Consider the following 26,548-nt stretch of genomic DNA (forward strand, 5'->3'; position numbering starts at 1 on the left):
GGGGGCCGAGCTTAAATCTCGCGATATTTCCGCTGCTCTGGACTGGAATTAGGAGCTGCTTCTCGCGAGAGCCCGTGCTGAGGGCTCTGGGAGGCCCCGTGTGTTTGTGTGTGTGTATGTGTGTTGGTGAATGTGAGTACGGGGAAGCTGCGGCCGCCATTTCAGAGAGCTTGCCGACACTGTCGCAGGGGTGGATCCTGAGCTGCCGAAGCCGCCGTCCTGAACTCCCGCGCGGGCTCCTCTAATCCCATTGTCTCTTTTAGATTCGCTTGGGCCTGTCCGCTCTCTGAGCCCGAAATTCGGGCTGGGTGGTACCGCGGCCTGGGCCTAGCGGCTTAACAGTAGCAACAGCGGCGGCAGCCACAGCACCCCTCTTTCGGAACACGAGCACCGCAGGGACCCGGGAAGCCCGCACAGGTGAGGAGGCATCGCGGACCCGTGTATTTTCAGGGCTTTTTTGAGGTTGGTTCTTTTCTGGGTTGAGGGGCATTCCTTAGGCGACTTTAAGCGACCGGGTTGGGGGCGACTAGCGGGGAGATTCTCTAGAAATTGTCGTCTTTTCGACGACCGCGCCCTTTTCCGGTCGAATGTGTTTCAGGGTTTTCGGGTGGCGTGGGCTCTAGAGAGGCTTCGGGTAGATGGCGACCTGTCCCTTCGAGGCCCGGGCCGACCGCGACCTCCCAACATGGCGCCAGCCGAACGCTGCCATGGCACACAACCCCTCCCAGCCGAGGGAGTTTCCCTTTGCCCCTAAAATGGCAGCGCGGGGTTTTGCGCGAAAGCGGCGCTTTGGCTCGAGATTCTCGGGTTCTGTTTTTTGAGGCGCTGTAGGCTTTTTAAAAATAGAGTACCTAATCTGTCTAGCGTGTTTGATGTTGGGGACATTTTAGGTTTAATTGCCAAGCCTACTAAAATGGTCCCGCTTTAGTCATTCTGTGGGACCTCTCTGAGGTTTTGGAATATGTCTGGTAAAAAGGAAATTGAGCACAATTTAAAATTGTTTACTCACCAAGTTTTCATTCTTGCTTTTTGCCTAGTCGTTTAGAGAAAATGGCAGACGATATTGATATTGAAGCAATGCTTGAGGCTCCTTACAAGAAGGTGAGAAAAAACAAGTCGGTGAGGTTTATCTATTTCTTAATTTAGCATTATTCACGAAACTACTGCTGAAATGTAAACTAACCTCCCCGGTGCCCTCTTGATTTACCTTATCAGAGATGCATTACATGTAACTTACAAAAGTAAATATATGCTATTGATGTAATAATATTGTGCAGTAGTTTCACTTCAGCGTGATGAATAAATGCCCATCTATCTCTCTTTGTAGACTTGCCTAACGATATCTCACCTCTACTCCCATGAATTCACCTTTGATTCCAGTGTGAACTGTCAATCATAAGGTAGTAATTGAGTGACTTATCGCTGTACCGTGGTCCCCTAGGTAAAATGACTCAACTAAGAATTACCAGCTCCAGTTTGGTATAGCAAAAAGGTGAATGTAGTGGTTTGGGAAAACAGCAGGGGTCCAAGAATAACAAAGCATAACCAGTCTATGGCAAGCAAATCTTTAAATAAGACAAGTCTTACAAGAAGAAATGGGTGAGATTTAAAATTTATCCTATACATAAGACTGGTGATAGTAAATATTAAAACAGGCAGGTGATGATCTGCTGCTCAGTTAACAATTACTAAAATTCTTGGATCCCTGAACAGAAAAAATTTCTTAAAGCAAAAGAGGCAATATCACAACTTAAGAGTCACTTGATGACTGTTTAACTGTTCTCCATATTGTTTTATTTTTAATTCGTCCCTGCCATAATATTTCACACTAAAAACTACAAAGGAGTTATTTTGGCTAATAACGTAGATCCATTTCAGTATCACCGTAAAAGTAAAGTGTCTTTTCATTCTTTGACCACCAGTTGGTGGTGAAAATAGCAGTATGCATGCGTTATCACTGATGTCACAAACTGTAAGCTTTGTAAGTTAGCACTTATACTCTATACTCCTATAGCTGATGTGATCAAACTTGAAAATAAACATTTCGCTAAACCTTTTAAAAATAATACATTTGTTTTGGAGTGTATAGCTCGACCATGTGGTACCAATTTGGATGAATTCTTTAAAGCTTTGAATAGTGTACTTAGTTTGTAATACTTAAGACTCTTGAAGCTCTACTTTCTATTTTAATGTTAAGATTCTGTCTTAGTTTAACGTGGATGTAATTCCATGTAAACAGGTATGGAAGTAGGACTGGTGGATTATTAATTGACTTTCTTGGGTTCTTGGGAGTCAACATTACTAAAGCAGTGTGAATCCCTGTTTGCTTCAGGGCGAGATGTGTGACAGAGGTGGCATCAAGCTCTTACAGTCCCAACCCTCCAACGGAAATGGGCGAAGATCTCAGGAATGGCATCGGTCACAGGAAATCGATAGTGGCTGGCTGCTAGCATGGCCACTTGGGGCTTAGGCAGAAATAGAGCCATGGTACTGATCAAAGGGGCCATAGCACATGGAATAAAACTCAAAACAGGACTTCATTCATGTTTTATAGAAATTCTATTTAACCACTTCAACACTGTAAATCTGGATAACTTAATATCTAACTATATAAGAAAATTTAACATGTTAATATGAATTTTTATTTTTGTATCTTGACTTAATTTGTAAGCAACAAAGTGGTTAAACATACATCCATCTAAATTTTTTTATAGCCTTCCATGTTAAATTGTAAATAAGTAATTAGTTTTAAAATTGTTTTGTATTTTCTTATTCCTATTCCCTTTACCCTTTGACAACTTGAAATGTTACCACTTCGTCCTCATGATGTTCTTCTATCAACCCTGCTTAGGATGAGAACAAGTTGAGCAGTGCTAACGGCCATGAAGAACGTAGCAAAAAGTAAGTTTCAAGAAGGGACCTGGGTTGGGGGGAGGTGCTGTACATGATTGAGACTTTAAGTTGTACCCCTGTGGTTAAAGCGTTACACCTAGGTTCTCTCCTGAAGCTTTTCTTTGCCTGTTTTAGAAAAGTGGGTTCTTTTGGGAAGAGACACTATTTGAGGATGTAAAACTATGGACTCTTCCTTAGATTTCAGGAATTGGTGTCATTGGACACCTTCCCCTCCAAGTCCATCCATCTGGATGAGTTCTTATATTCAAACTTGTCTAAAATTTGTTAACTTTGGCTTAATATTTATTACTTAATGTCATCAATAAAGCTATTATGTCCACTGAAGGTGGGTTAGAAAGAAGGTGATAACTGGGAAATGTGTTGTGCCCTAAACTACTGAAGGAGTCAGAGCTGTGAATTACTCATACTCCTTGATGGTTTAAGAATCTTTTTGTAATAATGTTACAGCATACTTTAGTACTTCTTAATGTTCCTACATGGCTTTCATTGTCTTCAGCTTTTTAAACTCCGATAGTTAATAGAATGGAATTTCAGAAAATTATGCATGTTATTTGTGCAAATAACTAACCTTTAATAGGAACTTGGTGACAGATGAGTACAGAATACAGTGTGAAAAGAGTCTAAATAGTAGTATAAACTAAATGCACTTTATAAGATTTGATCCTATTGAGTTTTCTTTAGCTCTGAAGTAAATGATGTTAGCATCACTTTTCTATATCATAAGCATTAAGATGTTTTATTAGCTTTTGTGATGTCATATTCAAATGTTTTGTTACATTCATGACCTCATAATACATAACAAAAAATGATGGTAATGTGAGTCACTTACTTGATTCTTTTTGGCTCTTCCAAGAGCTCAAAGTGTTTCATAATATACCACCTCAGTATCTCACAAGAAGTTTGTAAGGTAGGTTAATAAAATTTCATAAAATAGTTGAGATTGTCTAGACTGGACTGTTCAAGCTTTCCTGCACCAGTATTCTTACCCCCTAGAGTATTGTAGGAATTGATCAAAATGGTAAAATTTGTAGGATATTTCCTGTATTTTTTCTGCATGGGTGGGAGTCTGTTATCGCTCTTAACTAATCACATGTTATGGGTATTGAGTTGGGTTTAGTCTTGAATTGTTTGAGGCAGTCAGCCAACCAATCATTGCATGGTTTAGAGTCCTTTAATTTTATGCTTTTTACCAAAGTATGTTTTCTGATTAACAGTTCTGATTTGCAATTCTGCAATTAAAAGGTAGGAAGGGGTTTCCATATAAATTGAAATTATCCAGTCTCTAGATAACATGCCTAGTGGACCAATAAAGATCTCATCTGTAATGAAGACATTGGTAGTGCACATGCTTTCTTTGTTGTACCATCTTTAGATGTCTTACTATTAATACCATCTTTATCTGTTTATCTTCCTGCAAGTAAAGACTATCAAACTTTTACCAGGAAATTGAGCATCAAGCTCTCAATGACTGGTGCTTAGTGGCTTTCATTCATATAAAGTGTGAAGTCTTACAAGACTAAATAGAAGAATGGACAGTTTTCTTTAATTGGCCATAGGAGTCTTTGTTTAAGGGAAGAATATTTACAAAACTTCAACTGTCATCTGGTTTCTTTTTAAATGTACAAATTGTTTCTGTCAGACTTCTCATCCTCAGTTGAAGCTGACGCCCTTGTTTTTCCTGAATGGAATTAATCTTTCAAATTAATTTGAAAGTTATTTAGAAGAAAATTTCTGTTTAGTTATAAATCATAAAACAGAATGTCCTGTGCATTAGTCTTCAGTGTGAATAAATTAAGTCTCTTAACCAAAGGAAGGTGCCACGTTGCCAAATTTTTCATTCTGAAACTTCACTGTTCTTTAAAAGCCATTGGGTATTCGGATGTAGTTTTAAGGTAGTAACAAAATGCACATTCTGAGAAATTGAGAGTTGACTGACTAGTAAATGTTTTCTTCTAAAAAACAGTATAATTCTTAGTACATACACTCAATTGATTTCAGGTAATAAGCTTAACACAAATTGTTTATCTATTAGTCTTTCTGAAAAGCTATATCCCTGAACTTGGCAAGACCTCAAAATTTTATGCCTTTTTAAGGACCTGAGCTTGCCTTTGTGGGAGTATTATTAGTATAACCAGTTTTGCAAAGTCTCAACCAGCATCCATTCAGCTCTTTTGGAATTACTCAAAAAGGATTAAAAAAGAAAAAAATGACACAGTTGAAATATATTGGCTACTGTGGTGTGGATTATCTATAAATTTTGGAATAAATGACTTTTCTATTTTTTTTCTTATTTTCCAGAGTACTTTGCATTTAATATTTAGATCTTCTTACATGGAAGAGGTCAAATCCAGTTATAGCAAAACACCTTTACAGCAGAGACCATATAACCAAAAAGTCCAAAGGCCCAGCCCAGTGGACCATTTACTTCAATGATGTTCAGTACAAAATTCCACTGCCACTAAAGACTTTGGAAAGTCCCTTTTAAGTTGTAACAGGATTTGACTATTAGTGTGGAGTTTGATAACCCTTCTTTAGTTAACTTAATAAATGTTCTTTGAAGCTTCATTATATTGTAGAGAAGTATTCTGCTTTCTTGCACCCTTAAATTTTTGTCTGGGCTTTCATAAAGAGGATTATATTTCTGAATGTCTTAGTATGTTGCTGTCTTTTTACCTGTCTGGGGTTGCCTTCAGATGTGCGTGGGGGCTCATTTATGAAAAGTCCTAGGAAGACCTTAAGTTGAAATTAGCTCTTCAATTTTTGAGTCCTTTTCCTTTGGCACAATAAATTTTGGGCCTAAAAAGAGGTAAATTGGAAGGTTGGCTGCCTCTCTGCAATGGGCCATCTATGAGTAGAGCAAATCTTTGTCCTTTTTGTGAGGGATGGAGTGTTAACTTTGTCCCCTACTTGATAATATTTAGGATTTTTGATAGCTATCTTACAGAAAGAATTCTTTAAGAGATAGTTTCAGGTTTTTAGGCAACAAAAATGGAATGTTATCTGTTGCCCTTCTGGGCATTGCTTTGATAACGTCTATAAAAGTAATGAGTGTAGCCTAATTTTCTGTCATGTGCTACCTAGCATATACATTTCTGACAGTCAGGTGGATTATCTTGAAATTTTAGACAAAGTTTCTGCCTCCTTGGAAAGCTCTACATCTCCTTGTGATTGGAGTGTGGGTTTCAAGATTCCAGAAGGTGGGTGTCTTCATTTTCTATTTTCAATGCACTCTAAGATGACCTGCTTTACAGGTTCTCTGAGGCAGACTTCAGTTGCTCGTTGTGCTAAGCTTGCTTTGCTAAGGACAAACAGTTAAATTTCCAAATGATGTAGTTGTCACAGTGTTTAATCTTTTTGCCACTACAAAATGACCTTTAAGTGGATAAGTTTAATTTGAAATGTCTTTCAATTTATATTGAAATATCTGAAGGCACCTCTAAAATTTAGGTGATGACAGAGGTATGAAATAGATGGGTGGTATGCTGTGAGGAATACAGAAATGAACAGGAAAAGATAATACTGACTGGCTTTTTTACCTTTCAGAGTTTGAAAATTTATAAAGATTTATAAAGGTGTTGATTCTTGTTGATTGTATCCCACAGGCTTGTATAAACTGGCATAAAAATGGCATGCTCCAGTATCTGATGTACTCACTGTAACTTTAAAAAGAAATTATTTGAAATGGTCACATTAAAGTCTAGGAGTGTCAGAGTGCATTTTACTGTGTTAGTTTGTTGTTTATCGTTATATGTAACAATTTTGCCCATGAACTCCAAAATAGTGATGGCCCTTTGAAAGTATAAAATACTCATATGTGCAAATTGGGTCAAAAAAGGCTTTACTTAAGAGAAATTAGTGGGTTAATGACAATTTTTATGTATGATCCAGCACTAATACTTGATGTAAAAGTATTCTGTTGTTAACTTTGACTCATATTTTGTGGATTACAGTAATACTTGGCCAGTTACATGATCGGACTTCCTGTTTAAAAGTTCAGATTTTGATTTATATCTACCAGCAAGTCCTCTCCTTGTTAAAGCTATAGCTGATTCGAGAAATACCATTACAGTATCTTTCTCTCTCAAATGATCATTATCAGCTGATTGCTGATTTTCAGTAGTAGAAGGCAAAGGTGGGGTGTTGTTTATCTTACCTTGGAATTATTTTTCCATAAGTGATTGTTATGTATCATTGTATGATAGGGAAAATAGCAAAATAATTTTACAAAAATGTTTCTGACCATAAAGGGAAGTATATTTTGCAGATTCTTAAATCAGCAAGATGATGGTGAGTTTTTTCTTCTCAGGAGGAAAAAAAGCAAGAGCAGAAGTCGTAGTCATGAACGAAAAAGAAGCAAAAGTAAGGAACGGAAGCGAAGTAGAGATAGAGAAAGGAAAAAGAGCAAAAGCCGTGAAAGGAAGCGAAGTAGAAGCAAAGAAAGGAGAAGGAGCCGATCAAGAAGTCGAGATCGCAGATTCAGAGGCCGCTACAGAAGTCCTTAGTATGTAACTATAATTATGATGATACTGGTTTGAGAGATTTCTCTGGGTATCCAGTTAGCAATGTAACCAGAGTGATTTGAATTGGTGGAATTTTATTTTTCACTATTAGGATTTTGGCATCAAAAAATCCAGTAGAAAAATACAGTGTGTGGACAGATAATACTGGTTTTACTTAGGCATACAGAACATTTTCTGTTACTGCCATCTAAAAGTATTTTAACTGTGTGCCATTCCAAACTAGACTAAAGCACTAAAGTGCTTTTTAAAAAAGATTTGATATTCTAGTGCCAAATATGTAGAAGCTTAAAGGCTGTCAGCTATTAACAGTATTCTTTACTGAACATAAGTTATTTAAAAATTTTAAACTCAGTTGGATACAAATTATAAATATATATAATTAGTCACATACGTAATTAGCAATCTTGTCTGGCTGTTCTCAGCTGAAATGACAAACTACTTGTGAATTTTGTGTATGCTTTTTTATGTTAGTGGGACGGTGCTCATCACACATCTTAAAGGTATTTTAATAGCAAGAATGCAGTAAAAGTGCTCTTGAAGGTTAAAGCACTGTGGAAATTTGGATGTGGTTATTTGAACCAGTTGGAAATGTTTCATTATAGTTATTTTTTAAAAAGCTAAGCTGTACTAATGACTTTGGAAAGAGCCTTACAACTCTTAAGCAGGGATTGAATCTTAACAGTCCCTAGTGCTTTATGATGTTCTTTCTTACTAATAAATACATTGTTGTAAGCAATGGACTATATTAAAATTGTTTTAATTGAATTTGAATTCAAAGAGAGTCCTGGATCAGAGCCTTGGCTTCTTCACTTGGTTAAGAAGAATTCTTAAGCTTTAGTTTTCTTAAAGAAGGAGGTGTAACTACTGATATAAGCTTTGAATGAGAAGAGGATGTAAATTAAAACACCCACAATACTTAGTGCTGTTGGTGAAATGTTTTGGTATTACTTGAAGCAGATAAAGTTAGTAACACTTAGAGTTCTGATTCTGGTTCTTCAATGAAAAGGATTCCACTCCTTGTTCTCCAAGGTCCTCTTAGCTGATTATTTTACTAACTTTGTAACAGTTTAAAAAGGACCACAGTGGTGTTTTAAGTACTCTTTTGGGAAAATACTTTGCTTTTTGTCCAGTTTATTGAAATTTACTTCATTCTTTTTTACCAGAATGAACTTAATATTGGGGAAGATAAATAATTCTGAATAATGTTATTTCTCATCAGTGATGGATACTTAAAAGTCAGCCTGTGATTCTGGTCTGACTTAAAATTGACTTGGTTCTTAATGTTTGGTTTCAGGTGATTTTTAACAACCAAGGCAGTAATTGGAACTTTTACAATTAAAGGGGAAAGAAAGAAAATAACTTATAGACAGACTTAACCAGTAAATGTATATTCTTAATTGTCACTTTTAGTGTGATTTGCAAAGGACCTGTTTAATTCAACTTTATTTGGGACTTCTTGGGTGTAATAGGTACATGTAGAATCCATGACAACAAATCTCAGTGTGAATTGAGGACCACCATATATTTTCATTTTGCTACCCATCTGGTAAAGGATAGCAGGATGAGCACTAAGAGACATCTGACCTTACCTTTCAAGTTAGTTTGGTCTTTCAAAATAAAAGGGCCATTAAATACTGGGCCTTTTTAAAGTGTTTCAAATTACAGAGTAAAGCTTTGAAAACACACTTTTAATATAATCAAGTCCTGAAAAAAAAATTTTCCTGAGGGGTTGATGAACTTCCTTCACATCTTTAGTACTGACTGTTTTTTCACTAAGAACTGAAGTGTATGACATGCTTAAATATGCTTATATGCAGTTTTGGAGACTTAACTACCAAGTGGAAAAATTGGAATTGAATGTAAAGAATTAGTCCCCTATTTTTTAAAAGAAGCTTCTCAAGGAAATTCCCTTGTCCTAGTTAGGACTGTGCACTTTTACTGCCTATGGCCTGGGTTCAGTTCCTGGACAGGAAACTATGATCCCACAAACCATGCAGCATGGCAAAAAAAGTTACTCAAAACATGAATATTGTATATGTATGTATATATAAACATGTATATTCCTGAGGAAGGATCTGCAGAGATACACACCAAGTTGTTAATTATACTTATTCCTGGTGTGAGGGAAGTTCAGGATAATTTTCACTATATGTGCTTCCCCCAACCCCCAAACCTCAGGAATGTACTTATAAATATGTAATTGAAGAAAACTAGACTGAAAATTTAAGCATTTTCAGAATATTAAAAATTTCGAGGCTGTAATCTTTGGTCTTGGCACCTCTCAGTGGTCCAGGATGGATAACTGTAAGAACAGTTTGCCTGGGATAGAGTTGAAAGTCTTATTTCCTCTTCATAATTGAGGTGGAAAACAAACAGCCTAAACAATGTTAAACTTGCTGGAGAGCGCATGAACGCGATCTTAGCAAGACCCTAACCCTGTAACTAGTGTAATTTTGTGTTTCCTTTTTAGCTCCGGACCAAAATTTAACAGTGCCATCCGAGGAAAGATTGGGTTGCCTCATAGCATCAAATTAAGGTTTTTAAACATACTTCTGAATTGTTTAAATTGTTTTTCAAGGAACTAATGTGGTGTACTTGTTTGGGTAACTTTTGAAATTTTTTAACTTTGCAGCAGACGACGTTCTCGAAGCAAAAGTCCATTCAGAAAAGACAAGAGCCCTGTGAGGTAATCGTCTCCATTTCTTTTCTTTTGCATTTTTAGCTTTTGTAAAGTTTTTATAATTGATGCTACTGCAAAATTTAATGACATTTGCTAACTTGGATCATATTAAATCTTTATTTGGTTTGCAGTCCTAGTGTTATTAATGTGAATTGCAAAGTTTTCAGTAACTTGTATCTAACAAGAATGGAGCAAAAATGACCACTTTAATTGTAGATATTCCATGTGTTTTTATTGCTCTTTATGGTAACTAAAATTTTTTAATGGTAGCTATTGGAAACTTCAGACTTGATTTACCTTTGGAAATAATGAGTTTTTGAAATAACTTCCTGTAGAAAAATAGTGAAAATAGTCATGAGTTTTATCATTTGGCTCCCTTTACTTGAGAGAAGTGTTTAATCTCCAAACTTTTAACTGAATTGACTTGTGCTAAATTTTCACTGTTTTTGACTTTCTGTGAGGTATTTTTCTCGACTGACCTAATGCAGTCTGCAATTTTGGTTCAAGGACCATTTTGTTACATGATAGCGTTGTTTTTTACTTCTTTTTTACTTCTGGTTTCCATTAAAGGGTGTCTTTTAACTAAGTATCTTATTTGGCATATAATGATTTTAAAGGGTTTCTGTAACAAATATTGAGTTTTTACTCTTTTAATATTTAGTTTTCTCATGTGAGAAGATTCATTTTTAGTTCTCATTCTTTGGATCTAGTCGGCTGTGTATCGCTGTTTTATAGTAATAGGTTTAAAATAACTGTAGATTTCCCAAGGGATATACCTGAGGTTTGTAGGTGGAGTGTTTCAAAAATACTTTCTGAGAATGTCAGAACATGGTTAAGAAAGAGCATATTTATGCTTATATTTTTAAGGATTAAAACCTTAATCATAGTGAAATTTTATAATAATTTTAGTAGTGGACATTGTTATTTTTCTTGGACTTGATAAATTTCATCTACTATGTTCTTTTACTTTTCTCACTTATTGGGCATTTAAGTTTGCTCAGTAAATTTAGAAGTGTAAACATTTGTAAACATGAGTAAATTAAATGCCACTGTTACTTGTCTCCATACCTCCTGCTTTTTACTTTTGATTTGCTCATTGTCAGTGTCTCTATGCTGTAAGAAGTATCAAGTATTTTTTTCAGGTACTGAATTTGTAGTCTCAGTAAGACCAGTCTAATCTAGTAAACAGCTACCTCACTATTCTATATGATATCTGAGTTTGTGAAATAAAATTCTTTAGAGTCAAAATCAGTTCAGTTCAGCCACTCAGCTTAGTTCGACTCTTTGCGACCCCATGGACTGCACCACACCAGGCTTCCCTGTCCATCAGCCTATCTGGAGATTGCTCAAACTCATGTCCATCTAGTCGGTGATGCCATCCAACCATCTCATCCTCTGTCATCCCCTTCTCCCACCTTCAGTCTTTCCCAGAATCAGTGTTTTTTCAGTTCTTTGCATCAAGTGGCCAAAGTGTTAGAGCTTCAGCGTTAGTCCTTCTAATGAGTATTCAGGACTGATTTCCATTAGGATTGAATCTTTGACCTTGCAGTCCAAGGGACTTTCAAGAGTCTTCTCCAACACCACTGTTTAAAAGCATCAAAAAAAAAAAAAAAAACCCTCAGCTTTCTTTATAGTCCAACTCATAAAGAATCAAAATAGTTTTCATTATTTGGGGTTTCCTTTCAAGTTAGTGTTTGTGATTATGCAACTTAGTTTTACTTTATGATTTCTTTTGGGGAAACATCCTTTCTGCTAGTTTGGACCAGTTCAACATTTGTGTCTAGTCAGGGGTTATTAATTGTGAATGTCAAATTCTTGGGCTTCTGATTGGCCGTTTATTATGCTAGAGAGAGTAACATTTGTAAGATTGAAAGACCAATGGACTTTGGTCCTGATAATGTAAGATAATATCAGAAAAAACTTAAGAAACTCATTATGTTGAAGGCGTTTGGGTCACATTGAATTATTTTATGAGCATTTTATATATATTGTAGTGAAAATGGGCTTGGGAGTAGTGACAGACTGGTTTCGGGAAAGTTTATTCCGTTTACTAAAAATATGTATTAAATGTTACTTTGAAAGAAGTTATAAAGTTAACTCTATACTCTTTATTCCTGTTTTAGGGAACCTATTGATAATCTCACTCCTGAGGAAAGAGATGCAAGGACTGTTTTCTGTATGCAGCTGGCAGCAAGAATTCGGCCAAGGGATTTGGAAGAGTTTTTCTCTACAGTTGGGAAGGTAATCTAAGCTTTATTTATGGAGCTAATTTAAGTAGAAGTTGCAAGCCACAGTTTAGTAATTGTCAGTATGACAGATGAAATGAGAAAAAAATCTAAACCAAATTTGTTTGGTGGAATTTAGTTAGGGAATTTATTTTTATTTTTGGAAATTAATGTATTGATAAATGAGCCTACAAATTTGCCTCTTTTTAATTGCTTCATAATATTGTTTATGTGCCTCTTGTCTTTTGAAATGATTATACTTATTGTGAATGGTTGGATAAACAGAACCCTGTGTTAAGTGTGTGTTTTCTTTTTAGGTTCGTGATGTGAGGATGATTTCTGACAGAAATTCAAGACGTTCCAAAGGAATTGCTTATGTGGAGTTTGTTGATGTTAGCTCAGTGCCTCTAGCAATAGGATTAACTGGTCAGCGGGTTTTAGGAGTGCCGATCATAGTACAAGCATCACAGGTAACTTCCTATTTAAGAATTTGAGCATTGATAGTGCTAGAAACCTGCTGTTGCTTAGTGTTGTAGTGCCTTGAGCCTTGTAAAGTCACCTCTTACTACCTTGAGTTAGATGTTCTCAGGACAGCTTTTAAAAACAAAAGCTGATTCCTTTGATATATTTGTATTCTCAAAATTCTCTTCTGTCTTAATATAAGTTGTAAATATTTATTTCATGCTGAAGAATTGAACTTGTTTTAGAATTTTATTGATTTGTGATGACTTACTTGGGGATAGAAGCATCTAAGAACATGTTTTCCCCTTTCTTTCAAATGGAAAGTTTTTCACATTTTCAATAAATATATTTTCACAATTTTTATGAAATTCTAACATTTGAAAGCAAAATGTTTCAGACTAATTTTGAAAATGTCTTAACATAATCCAAATTATAATTTAATTTCTCTTTGCTGATTCATCACAGTAATTGAGTGTTGCCTTTGGAAAAATGAAATTAGGGTTAATATTTTAGTTCATTTAGATGTGGAAAAATTGGAATACATCACTACTGAGTATCTAATAAGAAAATACTTTTAGGATTTATCATTAGTACCTATTTATACTAAGAAACAAGTTAGTTTCTGTGACTACCAGATAACTTAGCTTTTTAAAATGGAAAATATAGATCTTAAAGATCTTTTTTTGGCCTCATCGCATGGTTTGTGGAATCTACGTTCCCCAGCCAGGGATTGAACCTGGGCCCTGGCAGTGAAAACACCCAAATCCTAACTACTGGACCACCAGGGAATTCCCAAGGATTTTAAAAATATTTTCTGAGCAATATGAGATAACAGTATAGTTATGCTCATTCTTTTTCAGACCCCTGAAATAAGTACTTCACATAAATTCTGAAAAATCTGGTTGCTCATCAGAAGCTTTTAATATTTTATAGTTAGGCACAGGATTTAACCAAATCTGAAGTGAAATTGCAGTTTTCACTGTTAACAACAAAACTCAAAATTTGGTCAAATTACTACCGTCTATCTAACGTTTTAGGAGGGTGTAACATTGTTGAGTACCATTTGATTATAGGTAAACAGTAGGAGCCCAGGGCTTCCCTGGTGGCTCAGGTGGTAAATAACGTTGAGGAGCATGCTCTGGGTATCATTGTTCAATTCATTTCATGTGACGGAGGACAAACCTTGTAAGTGTGTACTTTGTCCTGGCGAAGCGCTGAGAAGAATCAAATTTATAAATGAGATTTTGAGTTCATTTAATTTTAACCTCCTATGGTGCCCCAGTTTGTTAAAGGAGTTTGTGTTAGAATGTAAATTGAGAACTGTTTTGTTTGAGATGGACTTGAAAGAATGACTGCTGAATTGAATGGTTTACTTAGTTTGATTTATATTGCAGAAGTTCTTTAAGATGGATTGCCAGTTGGTATACTGTATATTGAGTAACAGTGATCTTGAGAACACATTTTAGTGAATGAGTATATTTAGTTCCAGGAAGTAATCTTATATTTCTACATTTAGTACATCTGATACCAGGATGCTGCTTTATCAGTTTTGTATATGCTCTTAAATCTAAAATTTTTTTTTACTGGAAAATACAGTAAAATCTAAAATCTTAATTTAAAAATTTGGCTTTGGAACCATTTTAGGTGTACCATTCAGTCAGTGTCAGTACTGACAAGCATATGAGGTGGAATCATACAATATTTGTCCCTTTATGTGTGACTTAACACTTAGCGTAATTTGGTATCAGTTGTCATTAAGCAAACCTAAGATGTGAGTGGGATTTACTATGTTCAAAATGGTACTTATTCATTGTAAATTGATGTGCCTTTTGTCTTCTCTAACTTGTAGGCAGAAAAAAACAGAGCTGCAGCAATGGCAAACAATCTACAAAAGGGAAGTGCTGGACCTATGAGGCTTTATGTGGGCTCGTTACACTTTAACATAACTGAAGATATGCTTCGAGGGATTTTTGAGCCATTTGGAAGGGTACGTCTCAAATTTTTAAGTGGATCGTAAATAGGTTCTTGAAACAAATGTAGCTGCATAATTTATCTGCTTTGTGATGTTTCTAAGATACTAATGTTAAGATGGGAGGGAGTGGTTCGATTAGAATTTTCCAAAAGTCAACCTGAATGATAAAATGTACTGTACATTGAAGCAAGAGGTTTTTTTTCCCCCCCTTGGTTTATTTTGGGATACTTTTCTTACTGAAAGTTTAGGAGTATGTAATACAGTTGTAGCATAGCACTATATAAACTTCAGCTGTACAGTGCAATAATTTGACTTACATCATGAAATTAGTACTGTAATAGGTGCAGTGAACATCTATCATCTCATCCAGATACAATATTAAAGAAATAGATAACAAAGTTTTTTCTCTTGTGATGAGAACTCTAAGCCTTATTCTTTACTTACGCTAAGCTTTACTCTTGAGCCTTAGTTTATGACATACAGCTGTGTAAATAATCAGACATTGCATTTTTAGAACTTAGAACTGGAAGTTTGTACCTTATGACTACTTTAACTCTTCTCCACCCACACCTCTGTTAGCCACAAATGTAATGATATTTTTCCATGGGTTTGTTTTTGAAGTACAATTAAACTGCAGCACTATTTTCCTGGTGAACAGATTAGACTTTTTTTGATATTTCTATATATTTATCAAAATAATCACCAGGATAAGTATAGTTCTCCTCATTTTAGAAGAATGTTCGGAATAAATGTTATCAGTAGGCTGTGGTGTGGTGGTGGATTAGTCACTAAGTTGTGTCTGACTTTTTGCGACCCCATCGGCTAGAGAAAGTGTTAGACACTTAGTTGTTGCTGACTCTTTGCGACTCCATGGACTGACTGTAGCCTGCTGGGCTACTCTGGCCATGGGATTCTCCAGGCAAGAATACTGGAATGGGTAGCCATTCCCTTCTTCAGGAGATTTTCCTGACCCAGGTGGAGCCCTGGTCTCCTGCATTGCAGGCACGTTTTTTGCCACCTGAGACCAGGTAAAGCCTAAATTGGGAAACCCAAAATTAAGTGTTAATAATGAGAACATTTGGCTGTTGATTTTTGTGGGTAGTTTGTTTATTGGAAATATGGTAATTGTGCACAAATCATAATTACATCAATCCTTACAAAACTAATATGTTCTTGAAACAACAGATACATAAAGAAATAAAATATATGGGTGTTATATTTTAAATTTTCATGCTTCCTCTGTGTGGCTCGCTTTGTGGCAATATTGTGATGTAACTACCTTCCTTTGTAATAACACAGTTCCCTCACTTAAGGTGAATAGTCACTGCTTTGTAGCAGATTCACAGAGTTGTACAAACTATCAACCACATCCAGTTGTTATTTTTATTTATTCCAACATTTTGGGCAGTTTATTATGTCTGGCATAATTGCTTATTAATGTTTGGTATATTTTAGCATAATGTGAAGGAAACATGTTGATTTGGTTTTTTAACATATTCTCCAAAGAATTTCAGATTGTGTTTTTTCTTGGGAAAGATTAAGGTTGTTCCCCTGCTTAGTATGCTCCCAGGCCTCTAGAAAGAAGATACTCTGGGAGGGATTTTTATATGTTTTCGATTTCTTTCAGGGGGAGACATTTTAAAATTGTACTTCAAGAAATTTTTTGCCCCTTCTTTTCACTTGCATAAATAATAATTGTGCTTTTCATTTTTAGATTGAAAGTATCCAGCTCATGATGGATAGTGAAACAGGTCGATCTAAGGGATATGGATTTATTACGGTAAGCAGTTAACCCTGATTAACATAATGACTTGAACTTTTTTTTTTATCTGAGTAGCATAGTGTAAAACTTGATTAGTTATTCATAGTGGGGAAGGGATAAAGTTAATATTTTCAAGTGGTTTAAATTAGTTTGCTGTTAGTGGCCAATTTTTAGTAGTTGAAAATATCTTCAAATGCAAAACTTCCAAGTACTTTGTTATCTTCTTGTTTATGGACAATTTGTTTAGCCAACTCCTCATGTAATTGAAGGCAATCACTTCTTCAGTTTGACTGGTGTGACCCAAGATGTTAGTTGCATTAAAGTCTTTTGGAATTTATTTTTACTTTTTATTATAGACATAACATGTTTTGACATACCATGACCAGGATTGCCTTAAGTAGCTGACCACTGAAACCCTGTTCTTGATAGGGTATGAAGTGGCAGCTGGAATAATTGTAAATGGAGGTGTCCTTTTAAAAGTAAACTTGTACTTTTAATTAGTTCATTTAGTTTGTACATTTGCAATCCAGTTACATGATAGCAGTTTTTCAAATTATCGTTTATCCCTGGAAAGTACTGGAAACACATTTTTAGTTTAAAATATAACTTGTCACCATTGCCACCTTTATAGACAAAATTTTAAAAATAGAGATCCCAGATTTTATCAAGAAATTACAATTGGATCTTATATCTAAATTCAAGTAAAATTTAAACCTATTCTGTACTGATAGCAATCTGTTGCATTGATTGCTTTAGTTTACATTTACGTCAATTACATTATGTGACAAGCTTGAGCTTGTTACTCTTATCATCCTTCCAGATGTAATTATTGAATACACTAGCATTAATAAGTTGAGGTTTCTTTGCCTTGCATATAAGTAATTGCCTTTATTCCCCTCTCAATTGTATAGTTTTCTGATTCAGAATGTGCCAAGAAAGCTTTGGAACAACTTAATGGATTTGAGCTAGCGGGAAGGCCCATGAAAGTTGGTCATGTTACTGAACGTACTGATGCTTCCAGTGCTAGCTCATTTTTGGACAGTGATGAACTGGAAAGGACTGGAATTGACTTGGGAACAACTGGTCGTCTCCAGTTAATGGCAAGACTTGCAGAGGGTAAGTTTATCCTACTGTTTTGAATATGGTGACAAGAGACATAACTATGCAAACAAATGGAAAATGATTTTTTCTTATTTAGAGGTTGACTGTTTCCTTGAACAGCACACATGGTTTCATAGGTGAAATCCTTTGCTTTTAAGTTCTAAAGTTCTAAGAATCTACTTTATGATGGTGCTTTTTGAATGCCACAGTACATGTTATAGGATTCTTTTTGTTTTCTATAATAATTAATGTCCTTATACTTTAGTTGCAGTGTTTACTCTATGTCCTGCTTGTACAGTTGGCCTTCTATATCTGTAGGTTCAGTATCCTTGAGTACGGAGGGCAGATTGTACCACAACTCTTTATATATGGGATTTCAGCATTTGTGGAGTTTGACAACCAAGGGGATCCTGGAAACATTCTTACCCACCTGGCTACCAAAGGGCCACTGTAATTTTTAAAAATTGACTTTGGTATTAAGCAATGAGAAAACTAGGATTTTCCCACTCTTAACAAAGCAGGGGCATTAAGACCTATTCTTTTACAGGTACAGGTTTGCAGATCCCGCCAGCAGCACAGCAAGCTTTGCAAATGAGTGGCTCTTTGGCATTTGGTGCTGTGGCAGGTAGGAATTGAATCTTTTCTATTTGAAATCATTGTTTTTTTCACCTAATTCGAAAATTTTCCAAATTTTTGCATTTAAAAGGACTTACTGAGAATTCAATTCATCAAGTACTTTTTTAACTTATAAATTTCAAGAGTTAGTGTAAGGAAATGGTGCTATAGGACAGACTTAGCTACTGATCATAATAAAATGTCAGGGTATTATTGAACCCTGCCTACCAGTTTGTTTTTAGTTGAAAGTGATGTAAATTGTTAAATCTTTAAATGTATCACTTTTATTGAAAACCAGAAAGCTCCTGTTGTTTCAAAGGAAAAATGTTTTGTAATGTTTGAGATCAGAAAGTTTTATTTTAAAGGCCTTTAAATGAAGCTTTATTTTAAATAATTGAGTGCAGAGAAAACCGCTATTCTAATTAGGCCATAACTACAATTGACCCTTGAACCACATAGGTTTGAACTGCAAGGGTTATTTAGACATGTGCCTTTATTATTCAGTAGTAAATACTACTGCACTGTATGGTTGGTGGTTGTTAAATCCATGATTTTGGAAGGACCAAGGATATGGAGAGCCAAATAAAAGTTACATATGTATTTTAAGCTACTCAGATGGTTGGTGTCCCTAATTCCTTAAATTTGAAAGCCAACTGTATTTTCAAATTTTGACTTAGAGAATGAAGTTGACTTACAGAATGGAGTGGTGAGGGGAAGGAAGAGGGAGTTGTATTGATAGTTTGCTGAAATTATGTAACGATGGGCTTAGCTTATGAACACTTGGCTTTTCTCTTTTTGTGGCTCCGTTACTTGAAATTAACCCAAATCTATTAGCTAAGATAGCATTAAATTTCCTTAGAAGACTTGCTTGCAGAATATATGAGAGTAAACCATTGTATTGGACTTCAGATGACAAACACTAAGAAAGTATGGTGATTTTCAGTTACACATTGGTCCTATGATCTTATCTAGCTATAAAGTGAGACACTGTCAATATGTAAAATATATAGGATCATGGTACCACATCTGAATATAGGGAAAGTTCCATGTGGTTGCTTCATGATTTCTGTTTGAATTGAAAACCCATTAATTAAAGGAGACAAGATTATTTCTGCTTCTATGTTATTTATTGTGGGCGCTTGTGTTTTCCTTTTTTTAGTTGAATATTTGAGAGCTTGTTTTTTCTTTAGCATCTCATGGTTCATTTCAAACTGACTTAAATTTTGAAATTCAATAGGTAAAGTTCTTTAAACAACCATGCTAGTGTATCCACATAAGAAAATTGCAACTATTAAGCATTTCTGTAATTAAGAGTCATTTGGTGACTCCAGGTTTTCCTGTATTGTTTTGTTTTGACTTTTTGAACAAGTATGTCATTTCTTTACAGTGAACACGTAGTCATTGAATGCCACCTAGTGTAATTGAAGATACTAAATAAACCCATCAGTGCAGAAACACATCATAGTCTCTGGTTTTCAGTTACTGTTTTCTGAAAACATGTGTCCTCCTATTGCTTCCCATTGTTAGGTCATTCTTTCAATAATTTAGAAAAATGCTTGATGATTTACCATAGTCTTGGTTTTTCGATAGAGGGAAATCCCTTTAGGGATTTAATACAAAGAGACACAATTCATTTTTAAACAATCTTACCTTATATCCTGGGTGCTGTATCAAGTATATTGATTTGGTTTGTTAACAGTATCTTTGCCTAATTACAGATTTTCTGTGTTGTGGACATTGTTACTTCCCTCAGTTCTTTCTCCTGGTGAATGAAGAATGATTACACTTGGCTGAGCACATTTATTGTGTAGTTTACATTAAGGCTGATAATGCTAAACATCCATGTGGGTTGCTTACAATAGCCACGTAGTTACCTATTTGTTATATTCCCACTTTTTCCCTCCACTTTTTATTATTTATTGATGTGCTGTACTTAGTTGCTCAGTCATGTCCAACTCTTTGTGACCCCATGGACTGTATGTAGCCTGCCAGGCTCCTCTGTCCATAAGATTTTCCAGGCAAGAATACTGGAGTGAGTTGCCATGCCCTCCTCCAAGGGATCTTCCCAGTCTGGGGATTGAACCCTTGTCCCCCCAGCATTGCAGGTGGATTTTTTACCGGCTGAGCCATCAGGGAAGCCCATTGTTTATTGATAGATGATTCTGTTTTCTTGGAACTTCCAATAAATTGCTATTCTGAATTAGTAATCACATATATGCATAATTGGGTATATTTTCTCCTGACTGTCCTTAAAATCTTACACATTCAGTATTAAATCACTGAATGTTAATGTATTTTGAGGGCCTTGGCCTCCTAAGTTCTTTAAAGCTGTTTTTTGAAACCAAGAGTGGCCCATCACTATATCAACATGTCTTTGTTCTGAAAGTTTAATAGCTATTTTCTAAGATAAGTTCTTATTTTTATGAAACCCATGCTTTGTTTCCTAACTGGTTATAAATGACCTGAAGAATCATTTTTGAAATTTTGATTTATATACACTTAATATAGCATGGATTTCTGATGCTTATACATTTTTTCCATTTTAGGAAAAAAAAACAAATTGTGTTAAAATTTAAAGTTTATTGACAATGTTCCTATGGTCATATCTTCAAGTTCCTTCAGTATACACCAGTTACATTTCTTCAACTCCCTGAGATGCCAAATTTGAGCACCTAGGACCCAGGTATTCTTACATCCCTATATGACTTGGGCTGCTGATCCCTTTTCATTTTTGCCCATGTTTTATGATTTTCTATACTCAGCAAGAAACCCTGATAGTAATAAAGTATACAATTGAATCACGTTACTGAAAATTAGGTAACTGAATCCAATTTCTTTGTTATATTGTTTTAAACTTAAAAAGATAGCTTTAGATACTATGACATTTTGTTTACTATTCATACTTCAGTTTTCAAATGGAAATTAAGAAAGCTGCAGCTGTCTCTTAATTTGCCTTCTCATGTAGAATTTTAATGATTATATATGTGAAACTATATTAGAAATCACTATTATGTTCATTTTTAATAGATGCTTAAATTTTTCTAGTAATACATAGATTATATTAAATCTAACTAAATTTCATTCATGCCTCATTAAATTTTCAAAATAGGCTAGGAAACCAGACCTAACAAAATTATCACCTTCTGGGCTGGACATGACAATTTAAAACTTAAAGGACTTAAAAAATAATATATACATATGGTTAGAGTAGTGTCACTACTTATTGACTGTGTTTGACATTTACTGTTGCAGTATTTATTCTTTTACTAGTAACTTTTAAATGTAAAATGCTTACTGACACTGACAGAATAATAAAAAGTTGAATAACCCAAGTACTTGGAATTGAATTCTCAAGATCAGGGTTTTCATGCATTTTCTGACCGGTGTGCTTCCCTTTCCCCATTTCCCATTATTCCCAAATGAATAGTAGTATAGTGGAATCCATTGAGATGTGAAAGAGTTATAGGACTAGGAAGAGAAAGGCATAAGTAAGTTTCCTAGGATAGGAGGAAAAGAAAAAGGCCCCAAAGCCTTGTCAATGAGGAATGGGGAAGGAGGTTTGGCTGCCAGGTTTTACTATAAGTTCGTTTTGATAAACCCTGCTACCATAGTCCTCTTTTATTAATGCTCTCCTGACATTTACCCTGTTAGTTGAGGCTCTTCATTGTTCCTGCACTGAGCTGTAGAATTCTCTTTTGTTATAGATTTGCAAACAAGACTTTCCCAACAGACTGAAGGTGAGTTGAGTTTTTTATTTGTTTTTTTTTGTTTGTTTTCAAAGTGGATATAAATATAGTATAAGACATAGTTGTGTGTATACATGTATCATTATTTTAGTTTCTTTTTGGCCCAATTTTGTCAGAATGACATACAGTGTCATTAACCATAACCTTTCTGGTCATTCATACAAAGAAGGCCTAATATGCATCATTACAGTTACATGGATAAAGATGATAAATGTCTGTGCCTTTTTTTTTTTTTTTTGCTGTAACTTGCTTAGAGTTTTTTTCAGCTTTGTATGCTTATCTTTGTGTTCTGATTATAAGTTTTATGTAGATACAGACAATGAAACTTGTCATTTAAGTAGACAGGGAGTCTGAATTTATTAAGATCAGGGAAAACTTAACTCCAGTGATTTGCATTAACAAATCACTGACAGGATGCAACTTCCTGTTGACTCCCAATTTTGAATGTAATCTTTACAATTATCTAGCATCATTTTAAAGAATGAGAGTTTCAGTTTTGTTGCATCATTTGTTGTTATTCCATTACTATAAACAGTACCAAGCAATGAGAAGATTATCCAGAACTAAGTTGCATGCAGATTTCAGAGATTGAAACAGTTTATAAAATAACCTGCTTTTTTCTTGGTCTTTAATTATCAAGTAAATTCTGCCATTTTATAGAGCATTCTATTGCAGTAATTTGGTATCTTACAGGATATACTTTAAAGTCTGAGTAAATCTCTATTATAAAGGTCTATCCTTATTACTTGACAGTCAGGAATTGAATGTGTATCTTTACTTTTTTGGCATATGAGACAATTGTATTCAATCTTTTTTTTTCCTAACAGATTTTTGAAAGTAGAACTGGTGGATTTTCTTTAGCTATATATTTCTATGCTGAATTCATTGTGTTCTGCATTCATCTAGGCTGAGCTGGAATATTTGCATCCTACATTTTCTAATATTTTTCAGTATTGATAGTCTATAATGACCTTGTAGTATTTTTTCCAAGCATACTATGTTTTATGATAAGGTACACAGTGGGCTTCATTTTTTTTTGGTAATACAGGCACACTTGCATCTTTAAATTTCTCCAGTAGAATTTGACGTTAGTTATTTCAGCATTTTTCTTTTCATAGTTTTACTAAAGAGAAATACTTGTTTATCAAAATAAACTATAAAGAAGTGAAAAGCATTTGTTATTCTACCAGAAATTTTTATGATGTATCCATGCACAGCCCTAATTTTTATTCATTGGAATATTTCTGATACTTTCAGGTTATTGTTCATTTTAAGTATCATAATTTCTAATGTACTGTTTTATCCGTAGCTTTGTTTATTGTTGTTATGTATTGGAATGAAATTTGGTCAAATATTATGATTACGGTGAGTTCTGTATCAGTTACTGGTAATGTTTTTTAAGTCATGTAAAAGCAATGGAGCAAATGTCTTGGAAAATGCTGTCACTTCAAAATTAAAACCAATATTGGTTTAAATTTGCTCCTAAATACTAGTATCAGTAGTTTGTGTTTTTTTTTTTTTTTAATTTTCGACAGTGACTATGATAGATACATGTTACTCTTTTTAGTGTTTCAAGACTGAGATTTTGTTGTGGTAGGTTTAATAGTCCCGGGATATTAAATCTTTAATAATCTTTAAATACTTGGATGATTTTTATATTATTTTTTAAATGTCATCCTTTCTTATAATGGTTGTATATTTATAAGAAAATATGTGACTATATATTTATGGGCAGATAACCTAAAAAATTTTTTGTTTACATTTAGTCAGGATTTTAAAGATTGTGTTTTCATCACCCCCTGAGTATAAACTCTTAACAATCAGTACTATTCCTTGATCTGTATTGATATTTGTCTAACTGAATGAATATTTGCTACACTTGAGGCTTAATTTCCCTTATAAAGGTAAAACTCCCAATTTATTCAAGATAAGTTATTTCAAATACAAAGTTGCCTCTGCTTTCTGGCAGCTAAAATAGAATATTGTTATATATGTTGATATTTGATAGCATTATCAAATATGGGGAATAAGTAAATGAACTGATGGCCCTATTTTCACTTGGGTCCAGTGGTTATATTTGGTTTTTTGTTTTATTCATAGGGATATACTCTGATGCATTTTCCATGAAACTAATTTCTGTTTTTTTGGGTGTTTTTTTTAGCTTCAGCATTAGCTGCAGCTGCCTCTGTTCAACCTCTGGCAACACAGTGTTTCCAACTCTCTAACATGTTTAATCCTCAAACGTAAGTAATTTACTTTGGTCGAGTTCAAAGGGTCTTAAATTAATCTGTAACTTGTCTAAGTTAATACTTAGGGTGTTTCAACATATTTCATAGTTCAAGTATTGCTATAATTCTGGTCATTTTACTGCCATAATTTTTATGCACATTACTAATTATTTCTCTTGAATGTGTTAGTAAGGTTGGAATTCAGTTGAAAACTTTGCAGTTTTCCATTTATACCTAGTAGTTTTTCTCTGAAGTTTGTATCAGTATTTAATTTGTATTGACAGGATAGTGTTCCTAATCCTATGAAATGATACGCATGATATAGTATCTTTCGAAAGATGTCAGTTAACCATTTTAAAAGGCCCATGATTTTTTAAATACAGATTTTTAAAATATTTAGAATATATATTGTATCATTTCATCAGTTTGAGTTGTTCTAATGGACTTAATACTTTGTTACAGAGAAGAAGAAGTTGGATGGGATACAGAGATTAAAGACGATGTGATTGAAGAATGTAATAAACATGGAGGAGTTATTCATATTTATGTTGACAAAAATTCAGCTCAGGTATTCTGTTAGTTTCTTGTGTCTGATTTTCAAACATACTTGGGTCGTGGTTTTTCCTTAAGGAAGATAGTAACGTGGCTAGTTTTGTGGATAATAAACTATTTTCAGTAAATTTCTAGGTACATATTAACTAGTGGAGCAATTATATGGTTATAGAGCAGTTTTTGTACAGTCAATTTGAATAATCCTGTTGGTATCCATGTTGTATATATATCACAGCACATTAAATATTTTTTGTTGTATTTTAGGGCAATGTGTATGTGAAGTGCCCATCAATTGCTGCAGCCATTGCTGCTGTCAATGCGTTGCATGGCAGGTGGTTTGCGGGTGAGTTTGACCTTTTTTCTGAGTGGGTTGTTTTTTTTTTTTTTGACGGTCTAATCTAAGTGAAGATGCTAACTATCATATCTGTTTCTTTCAACAGGTAAAATGATAACAGCAGCATATGTACCTCTTCCAACTTATCACAACCTCTTCCCTGATTCTATGACAGCAACACAACTACTGGTTCCAAGTAGACGATGAAGGAAAATATAGTCCTTTATGTACATAGCTTTTTTTCTTTCTTGAGAATTCATCTTGAGTTATCTTTTATTTAGATAAAAAATAAAGAGGCAAGGGTCTACTGTCATTTGTATACAATTCCTGTTACCTTGAAAAAATAAAAATGTTAACAGGAATGCAGTGTGCTCATTCTCCCTAACTAGCAAATCCCACTGTATACAAAGCTGTTCTCTTGTTCTGCCTTTTAAATGTACATGTAGAAAATTATATTAAGGATCTATAGGAATAGTTGTAGGGGAACAAATGTGCTTAAAACATAAAAAGGCAGACAGGGATGTAATATTTTTAATGTTTCAGAAGCCTAACTTTTTACACAGCAGTTACATTTCACTAATGTTGATACTTGGTTAATGGTTTAGCAGAGGTTTCTGGAATACCTAGTTTATGGAAATTCAGGACAGCTAAACGGGCTGTTTAACATGTCATCTTGCATCCTGATCAATTGGCAAGAAAAGGTTTCAAAAATACATTTCTGGATGGTATCTTTTCAATTAATGTATCTGTAAAAGTTTCTTTGTAAATATTATGTGTTCTGGTGTGTCTTAAGATTCCAAACAAAATGATCCCTGCATTTCCTCAAGATGTTTAGTGACAGTCTGGTAAGGAAAGCAGTCTGAGCAAGAAATAGGAAATGCAGAAATAGGTTTTGTCTGGTTGCATATAATCTTTGCTCTTTTTAAGCTCTGTGAGCTCTGAAATATATTTTTGGGTTACTTCAGTGTGTTTGACAAGACAGCTTGATATTTCTATCAAACAAATGACTTTCATATTGCAACAATCTTTGTAAGAACCACTCAAATAAAATTCTCTTAAAAAGGCCACAAGAAATCTTCATTTTTGAGACGTTTTAAAGTCATAGAAACTTGGAAATTACAATAGCCTATTGGTTTCTTTGACTTTTTTAGTTGATTCTTCCGAACTTGTGAAACTGTTGTCCTCAAGTTGTCCCTCTACATTCCTCTGTATGAGTTTTAATACACTTGTTATTTAGGATATTGTATAAAATTTGAGGGATTTATGATACAAAGAAAACCCAAACAGGTTTGCTTAGGCCTCAACGCTGGGCATGAAGTTTCTCCTGTGGTGTTTGGGCATTTTTGGCTAGATGGGCTTCATTATTTAAAAGTAAATAATTGGGTAAATTCAAAGTGGTTTCCCAAATTAACTGCAGTTTTGAATTTAATTTCACTTG

The 26,548-nt window shown here is 34.6% G+C and overlaps 1 protein-coding gene across 11 annotated transcripts; it reads left to right on the forward strand.

Moving 5' to 3' along the window:
- RBM39 (RNA binding motif protein 39) lies at positions 1-26,175 on the forward strand. 11 transcript variants are annotated; one of them, XM_040247439.1, is made up of 19 exons: positions 1-417; positions 1,038-1,101; positions 1,328-1,400; positions 2,852-2,901; positions 6,039-6,110; positions 7,220-7,414; positions 9,904-9,969; positions 10,066-10,119; positions 12,237-12,354; positions 12,656-12,808; positions 14,650-14,787; positions 16,487-16,552; positions 17,446-17,650; positions 18,183-18,260; positions 21,937-21,987; positions 24,158-24,239; positions 24,687-24,792; positions 25,041-25,119; positions 25,217-26,175. In XM_040247439.1, exons 9-19 carry the CDS (start codon positions 12,292-12,294, stop codon positions 25,315-25,317), a joined length of 1,122 nt encoding a protein of 373 aa, XP_040103373.1. In that variant the 5' UTR covers positions 1-417; positions 1,038-1,101; positions 1,328-1,400; positions 2,852-2,901; positions 6,039-6,110; positions 7,220-7,414; positions 9,904-9,969; positions 10,066-10,119; positions 12,237-12,291; the 3' UTR covers positions 25,318-26,175. The 11 variants fall into 11 exon arrangements, with proteins under 11 accessions (XP_040103373.1, XP_040103370.1, XP_040103374.1 ...); XM_040247436.1 differs by lacking the exon at positions 6,039-6,110; XM_040247440.1 differs by lacking the exon at positions 1,328-1,400 and having other exon boundaries at positions 5,212-6,110.
- Positions 26,176-26,548: the final 373 nt, after the last annotated feature.

This window comes from Oryx dammah, unplaced genomic scaffold (genome assembly GCF_014754425.2).
Source record: "Oryx dammah isolate SB20612 unplaced genomic scaffold, SCBI_Odam_1.1 HiC_scaffold_10, whole genome shotgun sequence".
Classification (NCBI taxonomy): domain Eukaryota; kingdom Metazoa; phylum Chordata; class Mammalia; order Artiodactyla; family Bovidae; genus Oryx; species Oryx dammah.